The sequence below is a fragment of the Vanellus vanellus genome, assembly GCF_965231255.1.
Source record: "Vanellus vanellus genome assembly, chromosome: 6".
Taxonomy (NCBI): Eukaryota; Metazoa; Chordata; class Aves; order Charadriiformes; family Charadriidae; genus Vanellus; species Vanellus vanellus.
Window position 1 is genome coordinate 25,862,741 of NC_138911.1, and position 23,626 is coordinate 25,886,366.

At 37.8% G+C, this 23,626-nt stretch overlaps 1 protein-coding gene across 1 annotated transcript in view; it reads left to right on the forward strand.

Moving 5' to 3' along the window:
- EXT2 (exostosin glycosyltransferase 2) overlaps nucleotides 1-23,626 on the forward strand; it is a gene marked incomplete at its 5' end in the record, with an annotated part of 77,910 nt that overhangs the window by 32,818 nt on the left and 21,466 nt on the right. The window contains 2 exons of the mRNA XM_082485291.1: nucleotides 1,853-1,984; nucleotides 12,447-12,636. Of these exons, the coding sequence (XP_082341417.1) occupies nucleotides 1,853-1,984; nucleotides 12,447-12,636 (322 nt within the window). The remainder of the gene's footprint in view (nucleotides 1-1,852; nucleotides 1,985-12,446; nucleotides 12,637-23,626) is intronic.

Genomic DNA, 23,626 nt, shown 5'->3' on the forward strand with positions numbered 1-23,626 from the left:
AAGTCGTACCAGGGAAAGAAATAAGGAGAGGGAAGTGATTCCATTCTAGAGTGAAATTGCGTTTGCACTCTCTGGATGACAAGCTCCAGAGAAATGTAATTTTTGGACATGCTCATCAGTCTCTAGTTTGCTTTTTTAATTGTGGCATGGATTTTTTCATCTTAAATATTTAACAGAACTGTTCTGAAGAACCTGTTCTACAGACTACCCACAGAGTAGAGTTTTAGGGCCAGTGTTTTGGTAGTAGGTCTTTAGTTCTGAATCCCATAGCTTATGTTCATAGTAAAGTACAGGGTAGCATATGCATGAATACATGAAGTTAGCTTGTGAACTTGCGTTTTCCCTACTTGTAATCTTTCCTGTACACTGTTATTTAGCCTAGGAATGCTCCAGCACAAAGTGTACACGTAGGAATCACTCTTTGTCGTCCATAAAAAAACCTAATGATCTGCAGAGTGATAAACGCTGGCAACTTGATAACAACAGCTAAACGAGAGTTATTTTTGGTTCGTCTTAAAGTCTGTACCTCCAAAAGCTTGGTATTCCTTCAGTAACGTAATATTCTAAGTAATATTATTTAATATTCTCATAGCACGTGTTTAAAACTGGCCTGTCTGCAGAGCCTTTTTGCTATTTAAGGAATCCATAGCAAGAGTAAAATAGCATTTGCCCAAATTTGTATGTTGTCTTCAGCTGTTGTGTTCTGGCTCTGAAAGCTTCTTAAGCTTCCAATTACTGAAAAAATGTCTTTTGTTTTAATTGTTCTACAACCTAGATGCAAAAATGTACTCTTATAGTTGATACTGAACCATAGGGAGACTGCAAATTAAATTACCTTCTGGACACTTCAAGGTGCTGGAGTTTCCTGAAGAAAAACTAGGTTGACAAAATTCACATCTCTTGGACCAAACCACTTGAACTACATTTATTGGCAAAGCGTGTTTCCTTGTGGGTTGGATGGGGTCCTACAGGATCATTTGATGGTTCTAGGCATTTAAAAAGTATGTTTATGTGTCTAAGAGACAATCAGATAAGTCAGCATTTTCATCTCCAAAATCCTTCTTTTCTTCCAGCATGTCTGTCTTACATAGAAACTGGAACAAGATTAAAACTTGCCATACAGGACCTTAGCTTGAAAATGCCTCATATGTGAAATTAAGTGCATCTGTGTATAAGAAAATCACATGCTTCATTTCGGCAGTTTTACACTGCCTGTGTTGAAAATTAGCCTAGGTTAATGATTGTAACAAATAGGCATGTGCATGTACTTTTATGTAAAAAACAATATTTACTTGTATAAATAATATTTGGGGTTTGGAAGACTTAGGAAGATGTTAATTTGGTAGGGTTCATGAGTACTGAAGTTCTCTAGCTGATCAGCTGTCTCTAATATTGATGTTAAAAGGTGACTTTTAAGTGCCACCTTTTAGGCTGCATGCTTTTATTTGGCTATTTAGCTGCACTGTGGATTCTTCTGTCTTGGAAAAACTGAGTTATAACAGCAGTTTCTTCTGTTCTATAGTCAAACTGCTTTTGGCATTTTTCAAGAGGAAAACATGATAAAAGTGTGAAAGTAACTGAATCCTTCAAGTATTCTCATTCTGTTTAATCACTTGCAAAGTAATGCTGCTGCTTCTTTTTATTGACTGTAAAGCCTGTTTTTTTGGGGGATGGGGTTGAGTTTGAAGCCTTCAGGCTCTATGGAAATATCCTAGCTATAATAAACATGCCTCCTAATTTAATTTCCACCTGACTTGTAGACTGCATGGAACAGATTGTGCGTGGCAAGGCACAATTGATTATTAAGCACTGGATCTGTGCAGTGTGAACGTGAACTTTATTCTCTTTACAGGCAAGGTGGTTCTGGGAAGCATATTTTCGGTCGATGAAAGCAATTGCTCTTGCCACTCTTCAGATTATCAATGATAGAATTTACCCATATGCTGCTATTTCTTATGAAGAATGGAATGATCCTCCAGCTGTGGTAAGTAAATTCATTTGATTGATTCATAAAACAAATTGTGTGTTTGGTTTTTTTCTCTTATAAAAGGTATGTGCTATGAAACTTGGTAATAATTCTGTGTATGTGTGTTTGTGTGTTTGTGTGTTGTGTTGGTAACTTGGACAGAAGAAGCTAATATATTTTATGACGACTGGCAAAATAACTAGCAGTTCATTTTATGTCCTGGTAGTGAAATGTGAACTTTTAACTTTTGCTTGCATGCATGAAATTGCTTGCTTGTTTATATATTTATTTATTTTTCATGTATGCATACACACACACTTCTTTTTCTGTTGAATTTAGTATGAGTTGAGTGCTCTTAAAAATAATTAACTGCAGTGGAAATAGTTGGTGGAAATACTGAAGATCTTAAACAATCTGCAAGGCTCTTTCATGTAATTCTGATGAAATGGCTAATTATTCCTATGCCTACAATTTTTTCCATGTTATTTCTATGTAATTTCTCTTATACAGAAACTGGTGATCAAAGTTTTGCTGTGGTATTTTTTTTCTTAACAAAAAAGTTCCACTGGTTGAGTCCACCTCTGTTAAGAAGAAACACTGGAGTGTTAATTAACCTTCTGCACCAAGCAGCTGGTTCTGATTTTTTTACCATATAAAAGCCTGTGGATGATTTTCACTCATAATCAGTTAATTTTCTCTGTGTCAAAATATAAAAAATAGTTTTGTTTTACTAACAAAACCAAACTTGTTAACTCTCTCACTTTACGATGTTTTAGAGAGAGTTTCTCTGAAAGCTTTGTAGGAGTGCTCAGAAGTAGAGTATGTTTTACTTCAAACTCTTCAGGCCGGTAGAGTGTGAACAGTTGCTGACAAAGAGTTAGAAGCTCTTTGCTGGGTTCGGTAAGATGATTTTTCCATTGCTTAGCCAAAGGCATTAGTAATCTACTGTTGTCATCGCCTAGAGAGCAAACATAGCACTTGTCAATATTTAAAGAAGAAATTAAGCTGCACAGGAAGTAAGTATATACTCTGCAAGAAAGGGATCAGAACATCTTAACACCTTTAGATTATGCTAGCAAAACAAGCACCTTGACACACCTAGTAAAATGAAGAAAATGGCTTTCGGATTACTCAGTCTTTAAAAAGGACAATAGAACATCTCTTGGGTTCTCACCTATACTGGAAACCCATCTATTTCTGGAGAAGCTAATCTTCCTCTGAGCAACAACCAGGCTCCCCCTTTTTTTTTTTTTTTTTTTTTTTTAATAAATGCTTGGAAAAATTATTTCTATTAGTCATTCAACCTAAAGGTTCTTAAGCAGTAGGTTTATGACCACAGACATGGCAACGTGCGGAACAGAACTCTGAAACTGTGGGGGAACACGTAACAACAGTACTGTGCTAGGGCAGTACAAGGAGTAGGCAGGAATATTGTATCAATGTGCAATTGCAAAGAAAATTTAGAAGGCTGACTGCCATTAGACAGGCTGGAATTTGTCCAGGACGTTGGAGTTAACACCTCGTATCGTGCCGCTCTCATGCCACGAATGGTCGGTTCCTTGGTGGTTTTATGTCTCAGTTGAAAGAATTTGATGTTTATCCTAGTCTATGAAAATTGCTTAATATGTGCATGAATTCATTTCTTGCTTCAATATGAAACAGAAATGTCATTAAAAATTCCTTTATGGGCTGTGTAAGCTCTATGTTAGACAGCAACACAGAGTGCTTGTGACCCTTTCTCAGAGGGTCAGTTAAAGAAAATAGAATTCAGATCAGGAATTGTTCAAGAGCAGTTAAATTTGTAGAACAGCAGTACGCAGTCCTGTGATATCTTTAACTGGGAATTTTGATAGCTACTCTGAGCATTTATGAACATTTCCTTCCACAGGCTCTTTTTTCTTTTTCCTTTTTTTTTTTTTTTTAGCCAGCTAATATTGTTTGATTTTGACCCTTGTTCTTTCATTCAAAGCAAATAACTGGACCCTTCTACAATTTTCTTTGAGGTATTTTTTCCTTGAATATATTTTACCTCTTTGAGGTGAGAGCATATTACAGTTGCGGTCTATAGGGGAGCATATTTTTCAGGACCCAGCTAATTTCTAACTTCAGACAATTTAGAAGGTGATGATATATACAATATCTGCTAGTAAATTCAGTGAGTAAATAAATAAATTTGATAATAGTTATTGTAATTTCTTAAAAAATGATTGTTCTAGCCAGAATTCCACAGTCGGTGCCTGCTTGTCAGGAGAATAACGATCCACTTAAGCCTGAGTGTTTCTCATCTAAGCTGGTGCCTAATGTCCACTCGTGGCACTGTTACAATTTCCAGTAAGTCTGGATGAAACATTATAGTTGGAAAGCAGGTACATATGTACATTGGAGGTAGCAGAAGATGGGAACTGTATCTTCTAACTCTGATAAGAAGATAAAATAACTAAAGACGAGTTGAATGCGTTCCTCATTTACAAGCAAATTGCCATATTCTGCTCTAAATAAACTCCAAGACTTCAGCATTTAAAGAAAATTATTTCAGGTTGGCCCCAGGGCCAGGATATAGGTAACTGTTGAAATGAAGCACCTGTGAGTTAACATTAATAACACAATGAAATGTGCGAGTAACTGGGTGTCATAAATACTTGCATTACTGGCCAGAACTGTACCTCCAGAACTTGCTGCGTGTATTCTACCTTCAAACGTGGCTGGCCCAGGATTCAGTTCCTCTAGCTCTGCTTGTTGTTCCTTGTGATGGTGTGGGCAGTAAGGATTACATGCGGTGCTCTTCTATGTGCTCTTGTTCCCGTACCTAAGGGGCTGGCTGTTACCTTGGACAGTCAGCATGAAAGTGATATTCACGCACTTAAAATCAGTGAGGCACGCTTGTGGCTAGATCTGCATGCACATAAGCTTTATTCCTGTTCCCCATATATTTCTTGTCTCAACGCAAAGAAACAGCAGCCCACCTTGTGTTGAGTCTGTAGTTTCCCAAAGACTTTAAACCACTATAAGCAAAAGAGGCAGTCCTGCACTCTTCTACAGTTGGATGACGATTTCTCTCTCTACATGCTGCCTTCTTTTTGAATTCTTCAATTTTAACTGAAATAATTTTCATCACATAAAACTCACCCAGCAAAAGAAAAAAAGAGGCAGGGGGGCAAGGGAGGTACAGGGTGTCTGGAAGCCTGGTTTTTTGGCATTGGTTTGGCTTATATTGGCTCACAATATTAGTGAGACTGTTGCCTTCACCACAGTGTAGATACAGCAGCAGTGCAGGAGGATGTTTTTCCAGCAGGAGGGAGTATAAGGTACACAGAAGATAAATGCATATGCAGTTAGTTCCATACTTAGTACATTACATTGAGGAAGTGATCCAAGAGTTTTATTTGTTTGTATGGGTTGACTGAAGACTGTTGGCCTGTCCTAAAGAAAAAAAAACCAAAACGTTATATAGGGTATTATTTTCCTACTCATCCACTATCCTGTTGAGGAAGTGGAAGACAAGTAACATATAAGATGCTAATATGTTATGGAATAGTACTTTCAATAAAAATGCACTACAAGATATTTTCTCCTTTTAATGAAGAGGGGCAAATGATGGTTTTGGGCCCTGAAGTTCATTCCTGGACCACTTGAGTCCTTTATGTCTCAGACAGTCTGTTGCTGCAAGCGTGGCAGTTTAACGCCTTTTGTATTTCTTGGCCCAGCCATTATCCATTAGGCAGGGGCCATCAGATATGTTCAAGTAAGCTTCTACAGTGTGCGTTCTGATGGTTACTAGTTTGGGCTGGACTGGAACTAATGACTTGGGTTTGAGATGTGATCTGTTACCTTTGATTAAGTACTTTGTTATGCTCTAATAGAGGTAAATTGAGCTCACTTGTGCTTCATCATAGATTATTTAAATTCTTCTCTTACTTTGCCTCATACCTTGCTAACATATACAGGTTTCTGAAAAATTACTAAGACAGGGTTTTTCCAGATTTCTTTAGTTGCTTTTGTTGAAATTCTTTCAAGCCTTTTATAATGTAGACCTATAAAACATTAGAGGGTTTTTTTTTGTCAGGGGCTGCTTTTGAGCTTTGACCTTGAATGATACAAACCATAGTTTAATAATCACTTGAGAATATCACTATGCTGAACAATAAACATACCAGATTTCATTTCTCCCAGTGAGGCAGAAAACGGCACCATCATTTGGTTCAAACCAAAATAGCCAAATTAACTCAGTGCAAAAAGTTCCATTCATTTAGCAAAGCCTAAGTAGGATGTTAATTTACAGACTACTTTGTGGGCATCTGCCAGTTACTAGGCAGTTGACACCTGTGAAACAAACTATTTGTTAGCTCTTTGGCTAGTATTTTACAGCCCTCAGTCTCCAGGTAATGCCACTGTTATAACTGTACTTCCATCCTAGTGCCATTCCTCATCTTCAAAGCATTAAGCAAATACTAGCATACGCTTTTTTATTTACCTGTAAATGAGAACAATCTAGCATTTTTTGGGGCAATGCACATCTGGTATTTTTTCCATTGAACAATATTAGTTTCTGTTCCTGCTGTATTTCCTGCTGCCTTGTGTGATGGTTGGAGTCAGCTGGGTGAAATTTTGCTTTATTTACCGTGTTAGAAGTTAGATATTCTTTCTTATACCAAATAAATTTCAGTTTATCAATATGTTTATCCAGTGTTGATACTATGGACAAGTTGAGTATACCACATGTATTCAGCTATAAATATTGATATTTTTGTGTGTGTGAAACATGATTTAACAGTTGGCTATTTACTTTGTCTGCTCAGAGGTTAGGATTCTTTTCTTACACAGTGATAGATAACCTCACAGTTATCCTGTGTTGTGTGGATAGTACCTAGTGTGTAGTTTTATTTCCATTCTAAATTATATCCTTTGAGGCATGAACAGCAAATTTGGTTGCCAGAATCGGAAACTGGATTTCATATATTTCACTTGAATGACATTTTAATTCTTAAGACTACACCTAACCATTTAATACTTTGGGTTTTATTTTCTCCAAGAGCTTTTTGCTGTGTCTTTAGCTTTGAAGTAGACACATAAACATACAACTAAGACACATGTTTTTAACCTTAGCAAAGCTGGTTTTGAGATAAACCCAAAGAAACTGTACAATTTTGCTGGCCAAAAGTGAGGGTCTCCTTGTTCTTACCTTATTTGTTGCACTGCCTTGTGCCTCCTGGGGCTTCATAACTGTGCAGCTTTATTTTATGTAATGACACTCTAAAAAAAAAAAAAAAAAAAAAAAAATTGGGACTTTGTTGCTTTGAATTCCACAAGCCATCTTTTCAGTATTCCCTGTCTTTTCGGGCTTTGGGAGCATGAAAGCTATGTTACGCTCCATTTTCCCAATTCAGATTATGTCATACCCTGTGTTTTTTGCGTCAGGAGCTGCTATGCTGACTTACACCGGGGAAAAAAAAAACCACAGAAAACCATGAATCCTTTTCCTGGTTCTCCTTAAATATTCTTATTAAGACTATAATGTTGCCATATTATTCTTATATTCTTATTCTTACAAAAGAATGGCAATAAAATTTATGGAGGGATTCCAAAAAGCATAAGTATTATGGCAGCTATAAACATGAACTCAGTTGTTGATAATTTTCCTCACTGGAAATCTATTCCTTTGACACATTATTGAAATTAGGGAGTTGAAGACAGGAGCCTGAAGATGAGTTTTGATATCAAAGTATGTGTTCAGCCAATAGATTCTGTCAGAAGGGCTCAGACAGCTGATTAGACTAAAGTGGCTAAACAAACAAACAAAAAAAGATGCTGAATAACTTAGTGTTACAGTTACATGATGTATTTTGGCGACCAAAATTCATGATTCGTGACGGTATCAGATTTCATCACTCAAGAAGGAATAGGTAGAAACTCCTGTGTTTCTTATGGCTAAAATGTTTTTGAGGAGGGTTTATAATCTTCATCAAAACATGAAATGGTGGCACTGCAACTGGGCTTGTGATTCTGCGGAGTGTAAGCACTGTAGTTGGCTCTGGAGAAATAGAGAGGGTTAATTCCTTTGGTTTTGCCCTATGACCACTTGAGGATGGGAAACATGATGAAATACTTTCTCAAAGTATTTGATAGAAACTTATCATGAATAATTGGAGCAAAATAGAATAAATCAAGGCTTTTTTTGGTCTGGTAATTCATAATTGAAACCACATTGAGGTTAGATTGATATTCAGAACAACCCAGCTGAAAAAGCCTTACCCACAGAGGCAGGGGATTTATATCCCTGCTTTCTTTAGATGTATAGAAGAACTGCTTAGCTACTGTTTAAGTTTATCACGCTGTTATCCTTACCTCTGTGCTTTTAAAAGAGTCGTTCAAACTGTGGTTTCACTAATATGTTGGTTACAACAAGAAGTGAGTCCAGTTGTTGAAATAAAATACACAGGGAGGAAAACCCACTGTCTTATTCATGGGAGCAATGAAATTTTATTCTTCTAAAGTGTTGTTGCTGAGTTTTCCCACTAAATGATAGCTGGCAAGTACTCTACCCTCTTCTGTAATATGGGACATCTTATTACACAGCTTTGTTTTCCTAGAGACCATTCTGTGATGCAGTTTGTAGTGTGTCTGCGGTGTCTTTCTTCAGGTCTTGTTCAATGGTACTTAGTGTACACCTAAATAAACTTTGGGGTAGGACCCTGTCTTAGTTACGTCTGGTATTTTGCCAATATGTTTGAGGCTCTGTAACATTTATAAAGGTTGGCCAGTTCTCAGTCCAGTTGTGTTCATTGACGTCCTGAGGCTTCTATCTATCTCACTTCTGTACCCTGCTAAGAACGGTCTGTTTAAAAGTTCTCTGCTAACGTGAGCCGGCAAGACTCCACATTGAGTCCAACCTTGAACTTCCCTCATAATGAGAATTCAAGTCCCTTGATACCTTGTCCTTAATGTATTAACTTTCCTAAAAATCGCATCAGGTTGTTTTTAATGACCAAGAGGGAGAGCAATATTTGTATCTATAGTAAAGGAAGGTGCCTTATTTCTAAGGCATTATTACCCATGCACGCTTGCAGAAAGCATGCACAGGACAGCTGCAACAGTCTTAATCCTTCCCTGTATACGTACCTGTTCCTGAATTCTCTCTCCTCAGCTTCAGGCCATCCCCAAGTTCTCACTGTCATTGAGGTCCCACTGCTTTGGCTTTTCATGTGAACTGCAAAGAGCTGTCAGACAACTGAGGCTGCGAGACTTAAGTGACGTTACTCTTAGGAAACTGGCATTTGAACTTGATACTTTTTGCCCATAAAAATGTTTCACAGCAAACAACCTATTAATCTTAGGTCAATTCTCCTGGCTCCTCTAATGATTTTAGCTGGGAGGGCAAGAGTGAAGTCTCATCCATAGCTGAGTGTCAGTCAAAGAAAGGTGATGGATGATCAGTCCGATGTTGCTGTTTGCTCTTCTCTCTGAGAGTGAAAGTTCCAGTGACTTTCTGTCAAGAATGTTAATAAAGATGGGACTAGAGCAAATGTTCCTTCACCACTTGGTTTCTTGAGCAGTGACTGGGAGAACCCATCCCTATGTCATTATCCATTTCATGCTTTGCTGCCATAATGGGGATTTAATTAGGTTGCTGTTGAATTAATTGCCTGTATGGTTTGCTTTTCCCAAGCAGAAATCTGGAAGACTTTAGCAAATTATGGAGGCTTGAATTTGCCTGATTTCCTGCAGAAAGTGGGGTCAATAGGTCTCAGACTGTAGACACACTCTTCAGGCAGGCAGCAGGGGGTTGGCTCTTAATGGCACTTGAGAGATGCTTAATTGCCTTTTTGAAATGTTTTTCTCAAATGAGAGGCTTGGTTCTCCCATCCATTAGTATGTGTCTACAGGCTTTTCCCTCCCTCCGTCATCCTTTAGTAGATGCATGAGCAAAAACACCTCAAAGTTTGCCTTATTTTTCCTATGTTACAAGCAGCAGGGGAGAATTTTCATGCCTTTCTGAAAGTAGTAAAAGTTGGAATTTAGGTATTGTACCTAAAACTTAGTTTTTTAAGAGAAAGCATCATACTTTTTCATAATAATCCTAAGTTTCATCATAATAATGCTTGCACACATGCATTTGTATTTTTTCTGTAAGTACCTAAAATGGTCTTAGAAGAAGAATAATCATTTTGCAAGAATATTATAGCAAGTAATTTGTCAGGAAATGCTGTGGCCAGAGAGAAAAAGTTGCTAGGTAAACTTCAAGCGGGAGCCATTAATTTAGGTGGCAATGCTCACCCGTAAGTAGTGAATACAGCATTGTCCATAGATTACTTTACCCGTTATTTTTTCTTGTAGGGCCGAAACATAAGATTTTCTTGGCACTCTGCTGAGTATGATGTTAAACCTCTGCTTCAAGTATTAATGAAAAGAGGTTTCTGAAAGTTGTTTTAAGAAGCTGCTCGACATTACAAGGGTCATTTAGGTAATAGCAGTCTTGGGGTGGGGGTTGTGTGGAAACGAGTCTGTAAAGCTTTAATGAGATGGATTATGCTCTGGTAACATTTAGATTGTGATTTGCTGTAGGAATTATTGAAGCTGGAGGAAAATCAGATGGCTGTCCCCATCTGCCACCGGTCTTCTAGTAAAATTAGCAAAAGTATGTATAAAAGCTTTAATTTTAGAAAATGTAATAATCTGAAAGCAGATTTGTCTTTGCACGTATCAGTTGCTAAAGTAATGGATATATATTTTCTGAATTACTGAGTGTAGTCCTCTGTTATCACAGGTAGCCACATCCCTTTTATGAACCAAAGTTCCATATTATGCTGTTACTATTTCTACATTATCCTGTTACTCCTCTTGGGTAAAAACTAGAATTTCACGCTTTCCATTAGGAACTTCAGTTTATGTTGAATGCTACCTGTACCAGACTTGATAAAGTACGTGTAGCTGAAGATTAGTCCTTCTTTCCAACTGTTTCAGGAAGTCTACTAAAGGGTATTACTCCTGCTTGACAGAACCTTGCCTGGAACGCACCCGTAGACTGTCTTGGATAAAACAGTGTGCCAATGCTGTGCTTAACTTTGTTTCTCTTTTTCACCTCACATATTTATCCCCCCCCCTTCAGTGTTGATGTGTTTGTAGAAGTAAATCATATTCATATCATATTTTTTCCTCCTTTGCCAAAATGGTCAAAATGTTATGATTTCTTTTAGTAAATAGGCTCCCTATTCTCCTCATCCTTGAAGTTATTCTAGTTAGAGGTGTCTAACCACTAAACATGAGGAGGGTAATTGTTGGGTGCATAAAGTAACCCAAAGACTAAATAAGGAAACCGAAAATTGCAAAGTTTATTTCCTGCAAATATGAGCTGATAACTTTCAGGCTGTAAAACTTGCTTTCCTCCTGATAGAAGCAGGCTTATGGTACGAGTTTAGCTGGAGATTCTCACAGTATTTCTGTTAACTGCCGGCAGTTACTAACCTCTTATGAGTGCTCATAGTTTTTACAGGCTGGGATTCAAGACTTCCCTGCAAAACAGCATCACTCAGTTGCTGCTTTCCCAACTCCCCTTTCCACCTTGTCCCGAAAGGTCTTGTTTTTCCCTTTGCTTCTCTGTTCAACCCCTGACTGGAATGTCAGCTGGAATGGAAAAATTGAAACTGAAATGCTGGTGCTTTCATTCCTGTCGAATGGTCCCTTCACTGCTTTCTCCCCCACGTTGTCGGCTCCAAAGGAGGTTGGCACATTCACTGAGAATTTAGTTGTCTGTCTTGTCTTTTGCCAGCTAAGCTGACTTCCTTATGCTGGCAGTATATTGAAGTAAGACCTTTAAAGTCTTAAAAGGGATGCCCTAGTTAAAATTCACGAGGAGTAGATAACTCTCTGAAATTCATCTTTGCATCTCATGCCTTTTTTTTTTTTTAAATTCAATAGGTAGTTTTTTTCACCATTGAACAAACACGGTTTTGTGGAAGCTAGTACATTATTCCTCTTAGTGCCTGCTTTTGACTTTTTTGCTTTGGTACACATTTTATGCCAGGTTTAAGTTTTTGCTGCTTTGGTTTTATTGTTAATTCTTTTTCACTTCTGTAATCGTAGTGCTGATTAAGTTTCTATTTGTTTATTGAGTCCTGACTACAAATATAAATGTCTTGAAATAGTGATTAGTAAATGAGAATTGAGTCATGCTAGCTGGGTTCAAAATTCACCATGGTTTTCATTTTCCACAAATCTAGCTGCCTCTTCCACATTATTTTTTACCTAAAACCTCTCGTTTGCAATGTTACAGCTAGGCAAAAATGAAAATTGAATTAAGAAAGAGATTGGAATAAAGGTTTTGAGAAATTGCTGAAGTCCACTTTTGCCAGAATTGGAGAGTCAACCTGCCTGATCTGAGCAAATTCCAAACCTGATGGTTAGGTTCTGGCTATGTGAATTACTCCCTACTGTAATAATTCATGTTAATCAAGTTGTTATCCTGTTCTCTTATTTTCCTTCACAGAAATGGAGCAGTGTGAGCAACCCACTCTTCCTTCCACTGATCCCACCTCAGTCCCAAGGTTTCACAGCCATAGTTCTCACCTATGACAGGGTGGAGAGCCTTTTCCGAGTCATCACAGAGGTGTCTAAAGTGCCTAGTCTATCCAAATTGTTAGTTGTCTGGAACAACCAGAATAAGAATCCACCAGAAGGTAAGACGCCATGGTAGGTGTGGTGGAGGAGGGTGAAACTGGGAGTAGTATGCCTTCTTGCACCTGTTACAGAAGCTCTCTTCTACTTCATTAATATGTCTTTAAAAACTATTCCATGGTTACTTTCAAAATAATAACTTTGGGTTGGTTTTTTTTTTTGTGGCAATGTTTTTGAAAATGAAATAAGAAAAGCCAAAGTAGATTCAAAGGAAAAAGCGTACCAGTGGTTGTGCTGCTAAATTTTGAATCAAAGGTAACGGATGCCATAGTTATAGAAACATTTCTGTCCTTAACTTTATTTTGGGGAGTGGTAAGGAGACACCCATCTTTGATTTGTCAACGCTTGGTTTTATTTCTCTGTAGACAGTGTCTCATCGTAGTGAATACTACTTCAGCTAGACAATTTTCTAGGGCAAATGGGTTCAGAGCAGCAAAGTAGTTTGAATGCTTGGAGCTATGAAATAAGTGAATATTTTCATTCATGAAATGAAAACTTAGGACATTTTGGGTGTCTGAAAGAAGTTCCCACACCACCAGAATATCTTGTGAAAATGCTACAGCTAGCCCAGTAAGACAAGACAGATGTGCCTTTGTTTAAATGTTTCTGTTTCCAACACATATGATAACTATGTTGCTTTTTGTAGTCTTTATTTATGAATGTGGTGAAATCTGCATGGTATTTTAAATTTTTCAATTCATGGTTATTGTAAAATAATTCACGCACCTTGTGTTAAATACACCCCCACATTCACAGACCTTTTCCCAAATGATGTAAATGTGTAGATTTTTGGAAGACGATTTGGTTTCAGAAGTATATTAATGACTCCAGTGTGAAGTCAGTGCTGTAAATCTCTGGATTAATTTGTTTCACTTAGAGTAGCTGTGGTGTGCTTTGCTGCCATGGTTATCTGCTGGCCTGGCATGCATCCCCTAGCATCCCCTCATGCTAGGACTTCAGTCTCAGGCTGCCCAGTCCTCACAGCTTGCTGCCTGTGTTTTCAAACCCAAGATCCTAATCCTGTGTTTCTCCATCTCCTTCCACGTAACACCACTGCATGTGCAGTGGCTGCTCTGCCTCCCACCAGCTCCCTTGTATCCCAGACCAGGGCTGTCTGCCTCGTGAGACCATGCTGCTCTTACTCTTCTCCCAGATCCTCAGCTGGAAGTGTAGGTCCTGATGTTGGTAAATTCCTTTACAAAATCACCATGGAGTAAATGGGAGAGCCAGGAGGCATTGCCCCATGTAAAGGAAGGTAGCGAGGCTCAGCCTGTGGTAATCCTCTCCAGTGCCAGACAACCGCTCCAGCACTGCTCGTTTTATTTCCATGCCTATTGCTTCCGAGGGTGAGCTGCTTCCAAGTCCCAAACACTCATGCTAAAATCCTGAGTATTGTTCTGGGCAATTAAAGCCTCCGGTTCTCATTCTTGATTAAATACTGTAAATATAGTAGCAGTAAATGAGTTTGTTTCCTGTACGCTGTACATATGAATCTGTCATTGTTATCTGAAAATGGCCACCCCATTTTGTGGGAGAATAAATGCTGCCTTCTAGGAATAATAGTTCCAAAAAATGCTTTATTTGGTGGTACAGAACCTTGCGGATTCTTCTGTCTTCTACAGTGAATGATGAGTGTCGTTAGGACTCCTTGCTTTGTAATTCTCTTTTCAGAGGCTTCAGCTGCTGCTGTTTTCCACTGTTCTGTATAGCAGCAAGATTAAAATGTAAAAATTAATCCCTGACCACTTGTCTCAATTTACCATCTTCTAAAGCTTCTCAGAGCCAAGCTATTGCTACCGTTCACTTGGCTCATTTGCCATTTTGGCAAGTTGCTCCAGTTTAAATCAGAGTAGCTTAATTGTTTGCTTTAAAAAGTGTTCTGTAATACTGCTGTGTTAAACACTTCAAGCTTAGTGGTTTATTAAATGTTTTGTAGTCCTTTAGAGTGAGAAGTGTTGTGTATAAATTGATGGTAACTGGAATTTTTGCAGTAAGAATTTTTTTTCTAAAAGCAAAAATGCTTGGTGTTACATTCAGTTACATGAACACTGAATGTGAGTGGGTTTAACACAAATGAATTCTTTTCACATTTCCCTTGAGTCTGAGATACAGGAGAATTGAAGCAAATAAATCATTACAGTGATCTTTTTTCTTAAATCATTCTATTAATCTTGCATTTAGAAATTCTTGAAAATTAAAGCATGCTTAATTTTTTTCTGCCTCAATTACCACTAAGTCATCAACTAGCTTCCAAAAAAAAAAAAAGCCTTTGCCTGTAGAACTTAAAATTGTGGATTTGAGAGCACAGTTGAAAGCAAGACAGTTTTGCGCTTACATTAGCCTAAGCATTGCATTGAAGCAAATAACTATTTGTTTCTAGTGTCCCTTTATTGCTGTTATAACCATTGTAATCTCTTGGCCTATGGCTAGAGAGAGGTCGGTTTGATTAAATTAACTTGTTTTATTCCAGATCCATGCAGGGCATTCCACTTGGCTCTTCAGCCAGTCTCTCGTTCAGTCTGTCTATTAGTGATCCTAATCCTTGGACTTCAAAGCTTCTGCTGTTTATAGCCTGTTAAAGCCAGGAAGTTTCTGATGGATTAGAGCAAGGAATGAGTTTGAAGTTTGTAATGTGCACCACTGTCACTGATAAAGTCTGGTTTATTACCCTACAGTAGTATCTGCACTTTTATGGCTATTCGCTTTTAATTGGTTATAGTAAAGCTGAGGTGCTTAACCTCCTAGAGCATCAAGTGCTGTCTTTCCTGGTCCTTTCCATGTAAGGGACACGTTTCGGTACAGAAGCAAATATTGGCTTTTGTTGTTGCAACCCTTTGTGTGTTTGTTTTGTTTTGCATGTGTAAGTGGGAGGGCTGGGTGAAGGACATCCGAGTTGTCTTCCTTAGTGATTATGTGGAGTAAATTGAGAATTGGATTTAGGTTTCCTGAGATGTAGCTGGTGTAGTGCCACATGAATATGACATGTGGCTGCTCCTTTCTCTCTTTCCTCTGTCAACACCAGAAAAGTACTATAATTGAAACTTACATTGTTGTCAAAGCAATATGTATTAGAAATAGAGGGGAATCTGTGCCTAAGAATGGAAAGTTTTGAAGTACATGCAAATTCTAAAATTAGTGTTGGGCTTTGGGTTTTTTGTTTGGTGTGGGTTTTTTTTTGTTTTTTTTTTTTTTTTTTAAATGAATGCTTATGTACTTGTAATAATGCCTTTATGTAATGAAGATAAGAAACTCAGGACTTAAGAGGAAAACAGAATAAAACTGAAGTATTTTCTTCTAAATATTATACAAAATTTAAGATGCTGCACCCCTCAACAAGTGTGACATTGCATAAGATAAAAATCCTTTTTTGCCTGTCCTCAGCATTTAGTAAAGTTTGTGTGAAAAGATATATTTGTCGGCAGGATCTGAAAATGAATTAATGGTGAATTTTGTCAGACAATTCACAAGACTGAATTGTGGTCATTCTGCCATCAGTACTGCTGAGCATTCCTCAGTGCAGGTACGAGGCTGTAGCTGATCTCGTCTCCTGCCCTGTGGAATGGTAACATGTATGGGGAGTGTGCAAAATGTATGGAAAACAAACTCCTTGCAAATCCAGGTCTGCCAGGGCAGATGCAGCTCTGATACAACTGGCATTTTTTGTGTTACATTGGCTGATAATCGGTTGCCCTGCTTATTTATTAGTTGAACACCTGACTGGAAAGCATACAAAGTTGGAGAAAAAGTAGCTACATGTATATGGTCTAGAAATCAGTAACAATTTAAAGAATGTTTTTACCTTTGTCCTATGTGTTTGCGAGGACCACTCTCGTACTTTAAAATGTTTGAGCGCTATGTGTGCAAGTCTGAGCTCATCACTCTGCGTTTCCTTTAGTGAAAACAAACAAGCGCCTCCATCTAGCCTCCGTTAGGTATTTATTTTAGAATTTTATTAAATCATCCCTCCAGAAGTAACCCTTTTTTCCTTCACCGAGTCTGAAGGAAGCACAAGGTGACTAGTACAAGCTTAAATGACTAAACTGTAGTCACCTAACTGTGTGCCGTGAGTTTTGGTATACTGGTACCTGAATGCAGAGAAGGACAGATAGGCTGTGTCACAAGGTTCTTGAGAAATAAACAAAAATTAATGAGCACTAAAAAACCCAATGTTTCCATTATTTTTCTTGGGCCAATAGTTCTTGTAGCTGGAACACTGACCAGACACAACTTCTGCCTGCTGAATGGGAGCAGCTCATTTCTTACTGTGCCTCAGTTGCCACGTCTATAAAATGAATACAACAATATTGTCTTAGATAAAATGCTTTGAGACCTATAGTTTAAAACTGCTATTTAAGTGGCATTATTTGTGTCATTATTATTAGGTAGATGACGAGATTTCTAATTAGAAAGTTAGCATCTGCTTTGAAATCAAAGTAAAATATGAATAATGAAGGAAACTGCTTTTTATAGGTTTAATTTAATCTGAGTACCTTCAAAACATTTACAAATATGTATGTATCCTGGCTATATAACCAGTAGATTAACTGGTTATTCCCATTTTACAGCTTTAGAAGCAGGTACACAGAGTTGAAGTCTTCACCATCATTAAGTAATTCAGCGTCAGGGCAAGGAAGTGATTCAAGAAGGTCTTGTGCTTTAGCCTTTATTTCACTTAGTTGAACACACTGCCTTCCCACAGTTTCTATTTGGGAGATATCATAAACATAGGAATGTGTAAAGAGGTGGAAGCTTTACTTTGTCTTTTGAGGTCACTGCTGAATCTATGCACCAAAGTCAGAAAATGCTGTGCTTTGGCTGAGATTGGAAACCAAGAGTCTAATCTTTTGGTTTTGAACTCAAAATATGAGCAGTGTCTTAGCAAAAAAATACAACTACAACAGATGAATGTATGAGCAACACAGATGTCCTGTGCAAACGTTAAGTTTTCAGAGTGCTTATGATGGTAAAAACATTGGATCTTACATGTGAAATAGCAGAGAGAAAATACCACATATGATGATGATGATGATGATTTTAATCTGGAACCTTAAAGCTTTATAGAATCATTTTGCTGATCTTAAGTGCTCTCTGGGTTTAGAGGATGTGATCTCTTCTATGTGTCTTTGCCTGAGTTTTGCATATATTCTCAGCCACACATGGTATGCAAGAAGCCTGTCAGACCAACAGTAATGTCAGCAGGCCCATGACTTTATGTATAGTATTAATATTTCAAAGCTTTTAGTCTTTTTATTATAGGAAAAAAAAAAAAAAGATTTTTTTTTTCACTCTGCATCCATTAAAATAAACATTGTGGTCCAAGTGTCTGCTGCTGGGAATATTTGTGTAGACAGGATATGTTTTGGTTTTCTCCATCAGCCAAATACGTTTGCCCTTTCATTTGTATTTGTCTAAATTGCTAGTTCTGAAATTCAAGAAAATAGTCTGTGATAGAATTTTCCATTGATGTTTCATCACGTTTGTTTCAGACAACTGAATAAACCCTTTTGTCTACCACATAAACAGTATAAAAGTGTATAAATGCATTACTGTTAGTAAATACACAACAAGCTACAAATTGTGTGTGGTAGCTTGATTCCTTTTTTTGCTTCAGTTTTATAAAAATGGAAAGTGTATTTGAAGGAACATGTACTTTCTGTGTAGTTGTATTGGTAGTGGTTTCTGGAGCGAAGTTGCTGATGAACTTGGAATAAGATACAGACTATAAAGCTTATGGGTATTACTGCAATAATCATCCTTGTATTTCAGTTTGATACTGTTAATGGACATATTAATATAAAACACTGGGGATAGGAACCTGAATTTCCTGTGGATTACAGTATCTTAAGAAAGTGCTAACTTTAAAAAAAAATAGTAAGCAAGCCTTCAGTGGCAGGTTTTTTGCATGCTGTGCCTTTAATAGTCAGCACTGGTGGGAATGGGTTGTTTTAACTTCTCTTTAGGGTTTGAATTAATTTGGCTTTTTGGCGATGGACTTAATGCCATTTTCCTCGATTAGGTACAGAACTAATTCATAATGGTTTTAGTCTTCCATGAATCATCTTATGAACATTTTGCAATGTTATTTCCCAAGAAAGTCTAGAAATTTAGCTAAATAAACTCGGCTTCACAAAACTGGGCTCTAAATAATGTCCTAGAAAACAATATTCTGTTTTGTTTTATGTAAGAGGAATTCTGTGCATTACTGTGGACCAATATAAAAATCGTAATGTAAGTAGAAAGCACCTGTTCTGAACAGATAGTTCTAAGTTGAAGCAGTTGAGGTGCCTGGACAGACTTTTTCAGTCAGCTGTTATTGAAGGAATTCTGGCAATAGACATATGTAACATACTTGATGTTGTAGTTTCTGACAGTTTTTTTTGAAACTTCAGATTCCAGCTAAGTTCTGCCGTTCGGTCTTTGAGACTGAAAAAGCACTTGTTAGGCTTTCATCATCCATGTTCAATTAGTTGAATTCATACAGACTACTGTAGACCAATTAGAATGAGCATCAAATAAAAGATTTTATAAAAGATCAGGTATGAGAGTTGCGCGTGGTGTACCGGATTCTGTGCAACTGCAGGGGCGTACCGAGGAGCACGCTTAGAGATGTTTTCTGCTAGTTCCTATTGATCTTAGCCTACCTTCCACAACTTCAGGGTTTTCCTTTTTACAGTTCCAAGTGGGCTCCGTAGAAGTTGTGGGAAGCCTAAACTTAATATGAATCAATATTCTAGTGCCAGCTTATCAGCAATGAGGTATTCGTGGCTGTTATTACTGAGCAAGTAAAACAGGAAAAGCATGTTTCAGTGAGCGTCTTTGTATGAATCATCAAAATGCCGTTATTTTAGCCAATAAAAGAATCTTATTTTAATTTGTCATATTGCCCTTAGTGCTGGCAAACATTCAGTTCTTGCTATCAAGTGTATACTGTATTTCCAGCTCCTCCTCGTTATCCTTACCTGCTGCTTCCATTTGCAAATGCAACAAACCATCTGCATTCAAGTGTCACGTGCTATTTTTTGAACTTGATACTACTTAGAATGGGTGTCCCAAGAATATTGGCTAGCTCTGTACAGCAGCTGTATTGATTCTTACTTTCCCTAGGTTGAGTGTTGAAGCTGGAAATGGATGATTGATAATTAGAGCAAGTAACTTCCTGTATAAATACACTTCTGTTTGCTGACTAGATAGATAATAATGCATCTGCCGCTAAAGGACTCCTTTAGATGCTGTTAACTTCCCAGTTTCTGGGAAGCAAGGATACTGAGAGTGATGCTATTTAACAACATGACAGTGCCTTTTCTCTTTGAAAAGAGATCATACGCTCCATAGAAATATTGCTCTCTTTAATGATCCATGTTTTAGATATGATGTAACTGTTTAAAGCTGAGAAACAGGGCTGCATTTCAGACTAAAAATTCATTTTTATCCATAAGCATTTTGCAAGCTTGTGTTACTTACATTTTTGTTACAAACATCTGATGGCAGGCCCAAGGAGGTGTGGAAAGTGGCAGGGTTTTTTTGGTGTGAGAGGTTATTCCTTTAGGTGGTTGTTGCGTTAAAGGGCAAAGTAATTTGGCAGAAAATAAACCCCCTTGCATGCCGGTTTGTCCTCAGATGTCAGAGGGGCTGGGGGTGGCTAGGATTAGATTCTGAGTGATGCCCAATTTGGTGTTATAAGTCCAGTTGCGTTCCATATATTGAACTACCACGATTACGGATGCACTAATAATACCATACATCTTCAATCTAGTCATGTTCCATGAACTAGCATGGCCACACTTAAGGAGTTTGATTGCGTTCAATGAGAACTCTCATGGCTGGATTAATGAATAGTGTAGTTTATTGAAGCAACAGATGCACAAGTTCTTTTGGATTGCCGGTGATAAAGTCACTGTCTGCAAAGCACATGCAAATACCAAGAATGTTAGTAATATAGCGTGGCTACAAATGTGTTAAGTCATAAAGCAACTCTATAGAGATTTCTAAGTTTCCCAAGGAAGCACTCGGTATAACCAAGTGTGGTCAGTGATGGTATCTTCCTGACTGCGGTGGTATCTTCCCTGACAATCACCTCTCTCTCATGATTGTCCTCCCTTCTCTTCCTTATGTCTTACATGTAATTCACTGGGAGTTGTAGCTGAGAAATGCATATTTAGAGGATGGGAGGCTTTGCTGCTCTTCTATATATGAGTGTTTTAAATGGGAATGTAATTAACGGCACTTTTTTGACCCTGCAGTTTGTGGAAATCATCTTGAAATCATGCTTGAAAAATTTGCTGTGAGATGTGGACTTGCAGGACTTAATGGTGTCATTGTGGGCTGGCCAGAAATACAGCCATGTATGTGGTTGATAGGGATTGCAAGCCCATTAGAAGGAGAAGCTGCATTTGGAAAAGTTGGGAAACTGCTGATTTTGTGTTTAGAAGACCACATGCTGTTTTCTGTGGGCAGCTCCTGCAATCAGTGCATCAGTAGTAGCACAAAGTGCCAAGAATGCCCTAAGTCTTGTTGCCAAAGAGCAAGTGTAAGTGTTATTCAAATACTCTTCTCTCGTAATTATTTCAGTACCATGTGCAATAGGAGGTGCCTGTCATTCTCTTCAGACTCCGTGTATACGTAGACTTGTATACACTCCAGAGAGCTCTCTTTTCATATTTTACCTCTGTCTTCTGCTGCATCACAGAAAGTCCTCACTGGTTTTAAAAGAAGTGAGAATAATTCCTAGTCCAAACATGCTTTTTTACTTTTGTATACTTTGAGATTTTTATGCCTTCTTGTAGGACTTCATCTGCCTCCTTGTCTTGGGCTACTTTTCTCTTTGTCGTACTCTGTTAAAAGATGCAGTGCCCTCTTACTGTAGGAATAAAGCATGTGCTTTTACCTTGGTGTTCTAATAAAGTCTAATCAACTGAGAATTTCCCCCATATATGTTTTGCTAGTGCTGAGGTTTCTCATAACTTTCCAAACAGTATCTGAAAATTCAGAGCGTGGTATTACAGAAGTGGCAGACACTGTCTCTGACTTTTCTAAGCCACATTCCTCCTATGCGTAAAAAAGAAAAGTACAAATACTCTTCTTTTGTGGTCTTTTAAAATAAATATAGACAGTTTTAACCTTTCTGATGGATTCTAAAACTTTGACTTCTGAAGTAGCTGTTGCCTTTTTTTTTTTATTGACTGTATATTTCTTTTGTAGTTTCTGCAGCAGGGCTAATTTTGAACACTCGTGTCACTGAGTGGAGCCTGCTGTCCTCTGTGATAGTCGTTTTTGCCCAGGCTGCCAAAAGTGGTTACTCAGGTGTCGTTGTGTCATGACATCTCCCATGTGCTTCCACCTGAGGCTGTAGGTACAGCAGCCTTCAGTATCAGGTCAGCCTCTAGGCAGCAAGTGGTCTTACACTTTCTTTCATTTTGCGTGCTGCGGAGTAACTAGTACCCTAATGTCTTATTCAGAGTTTCTCCAAAATGGTAATATTTTCCATTCATTAATTTAAGTCCAAATTCAGAAACTATGTATTATGTTTCTTAAAGCACAAATTTTTTACAGTAACATACCTCTTTTGAGAATTGGTCATTTTGAGAGACTTCCAAGACCTTAGTAAATCACGTGGATTTAACAAGATTTACTGACATCTGAGATGCATGCTGATTATAATTAGATTACATCTTAATTTTTCATACACTCTTCATTGCTTTTCTTCTGTTACCATATTTTTATGTAAGTGGCATGTCTGTTATTAAGCTATCAAACAGTTGACTTTCCAAAGAGCTAGAAATTTAAAGTGTGCATGCTTGCTTACTTCTCTGAAGTATTATTTTTCAATTCTAGTGACTTTTCAGTTTCAATTTTTGTTTCAGTGTGTTTCTGTGCTGAAATAAGATCTTTGTTGCAATTTGGTTGTCTTTTTTTTTGTGTGTGTAGCAGACATGAAAGGAAGAAAAGCCTGAATAAAAGAGAACTTCACATGTATAAAGTATAAACTTTGATACTTATAAATACAAACTTACAAATGCACACATACCTATGGCAATTCTGATTGCTACTGAAACACTTGTGACAGTGGAGTCTTTTGGGGATCTAGCAGGCTGCTTAAAATTATTTGATGCTGATTTGGGGATTATAATGGGATAATTACAGGCAATTAGCCTACGGTCTTTAAGTAGCTTGCAAATGTTGAACAGTCTACAGTCTTTATAAGGCCATGATATATGTCTTTGTGAAGTATCTGTAACTGTCTTATAAATATGGATACTTCCATGACGTGTGATAAACCAGTAAGCATGCAGTGAGTTGACTTGAAAGTACTAATTTGCAATAAACGTTTCTAGTCATTCAGTGTTACTGCCTCCTGAGGTTAGGATTGCTAGTAAGATGAAAATTTTGGAATTTTGGTGGTGCCTTAATGGAATCACTGTTTCAGATTATGGGTCAAGCAAGGGATTTCAAAGACCTTATAATGCTGAGAATAAAATGAGCTCATTGCACTGTAATTGGAATCCACGGCTCGTGAACACTTTTGTTGGGGCCCCAAGGCACTTGATGTATCTCCCCAACTGCTGCCTGACTGTGGCTTTCATTGGAGCTCATCGGTAGCATGGTTGAATCCTTCTGACTGGCTACTAATCAATATTATGAGCCACTGAAGTGAGCATCAGTGTTTGGGGTGATGCCCCTTGCCTTCTACTAGAAGCAAAAGGGGTGAGTAAAACTGGACAAGAACTTGCATGTTTGTCAAATACAGGCCATGGTCTACAAGACTTTTAGATTTTAGAATCTATTGTAGACTGTCGATTTTACAGTCACTTTTTCAATCTCTCAGTAAAAACCTCGAGGTAGGAAAACAAATATAAATTTTGCCAGTAAATATTACAGTATTTCTTCTGCTTTTTTTTTTTTTTTTTTTGTCACTCATGCATGCCAATCGTTCTTTCTAAAACACAGCTCCAAGAAAAACTGGCTTTTGAAGACTCTAGGTGTGATTTGGAAAGA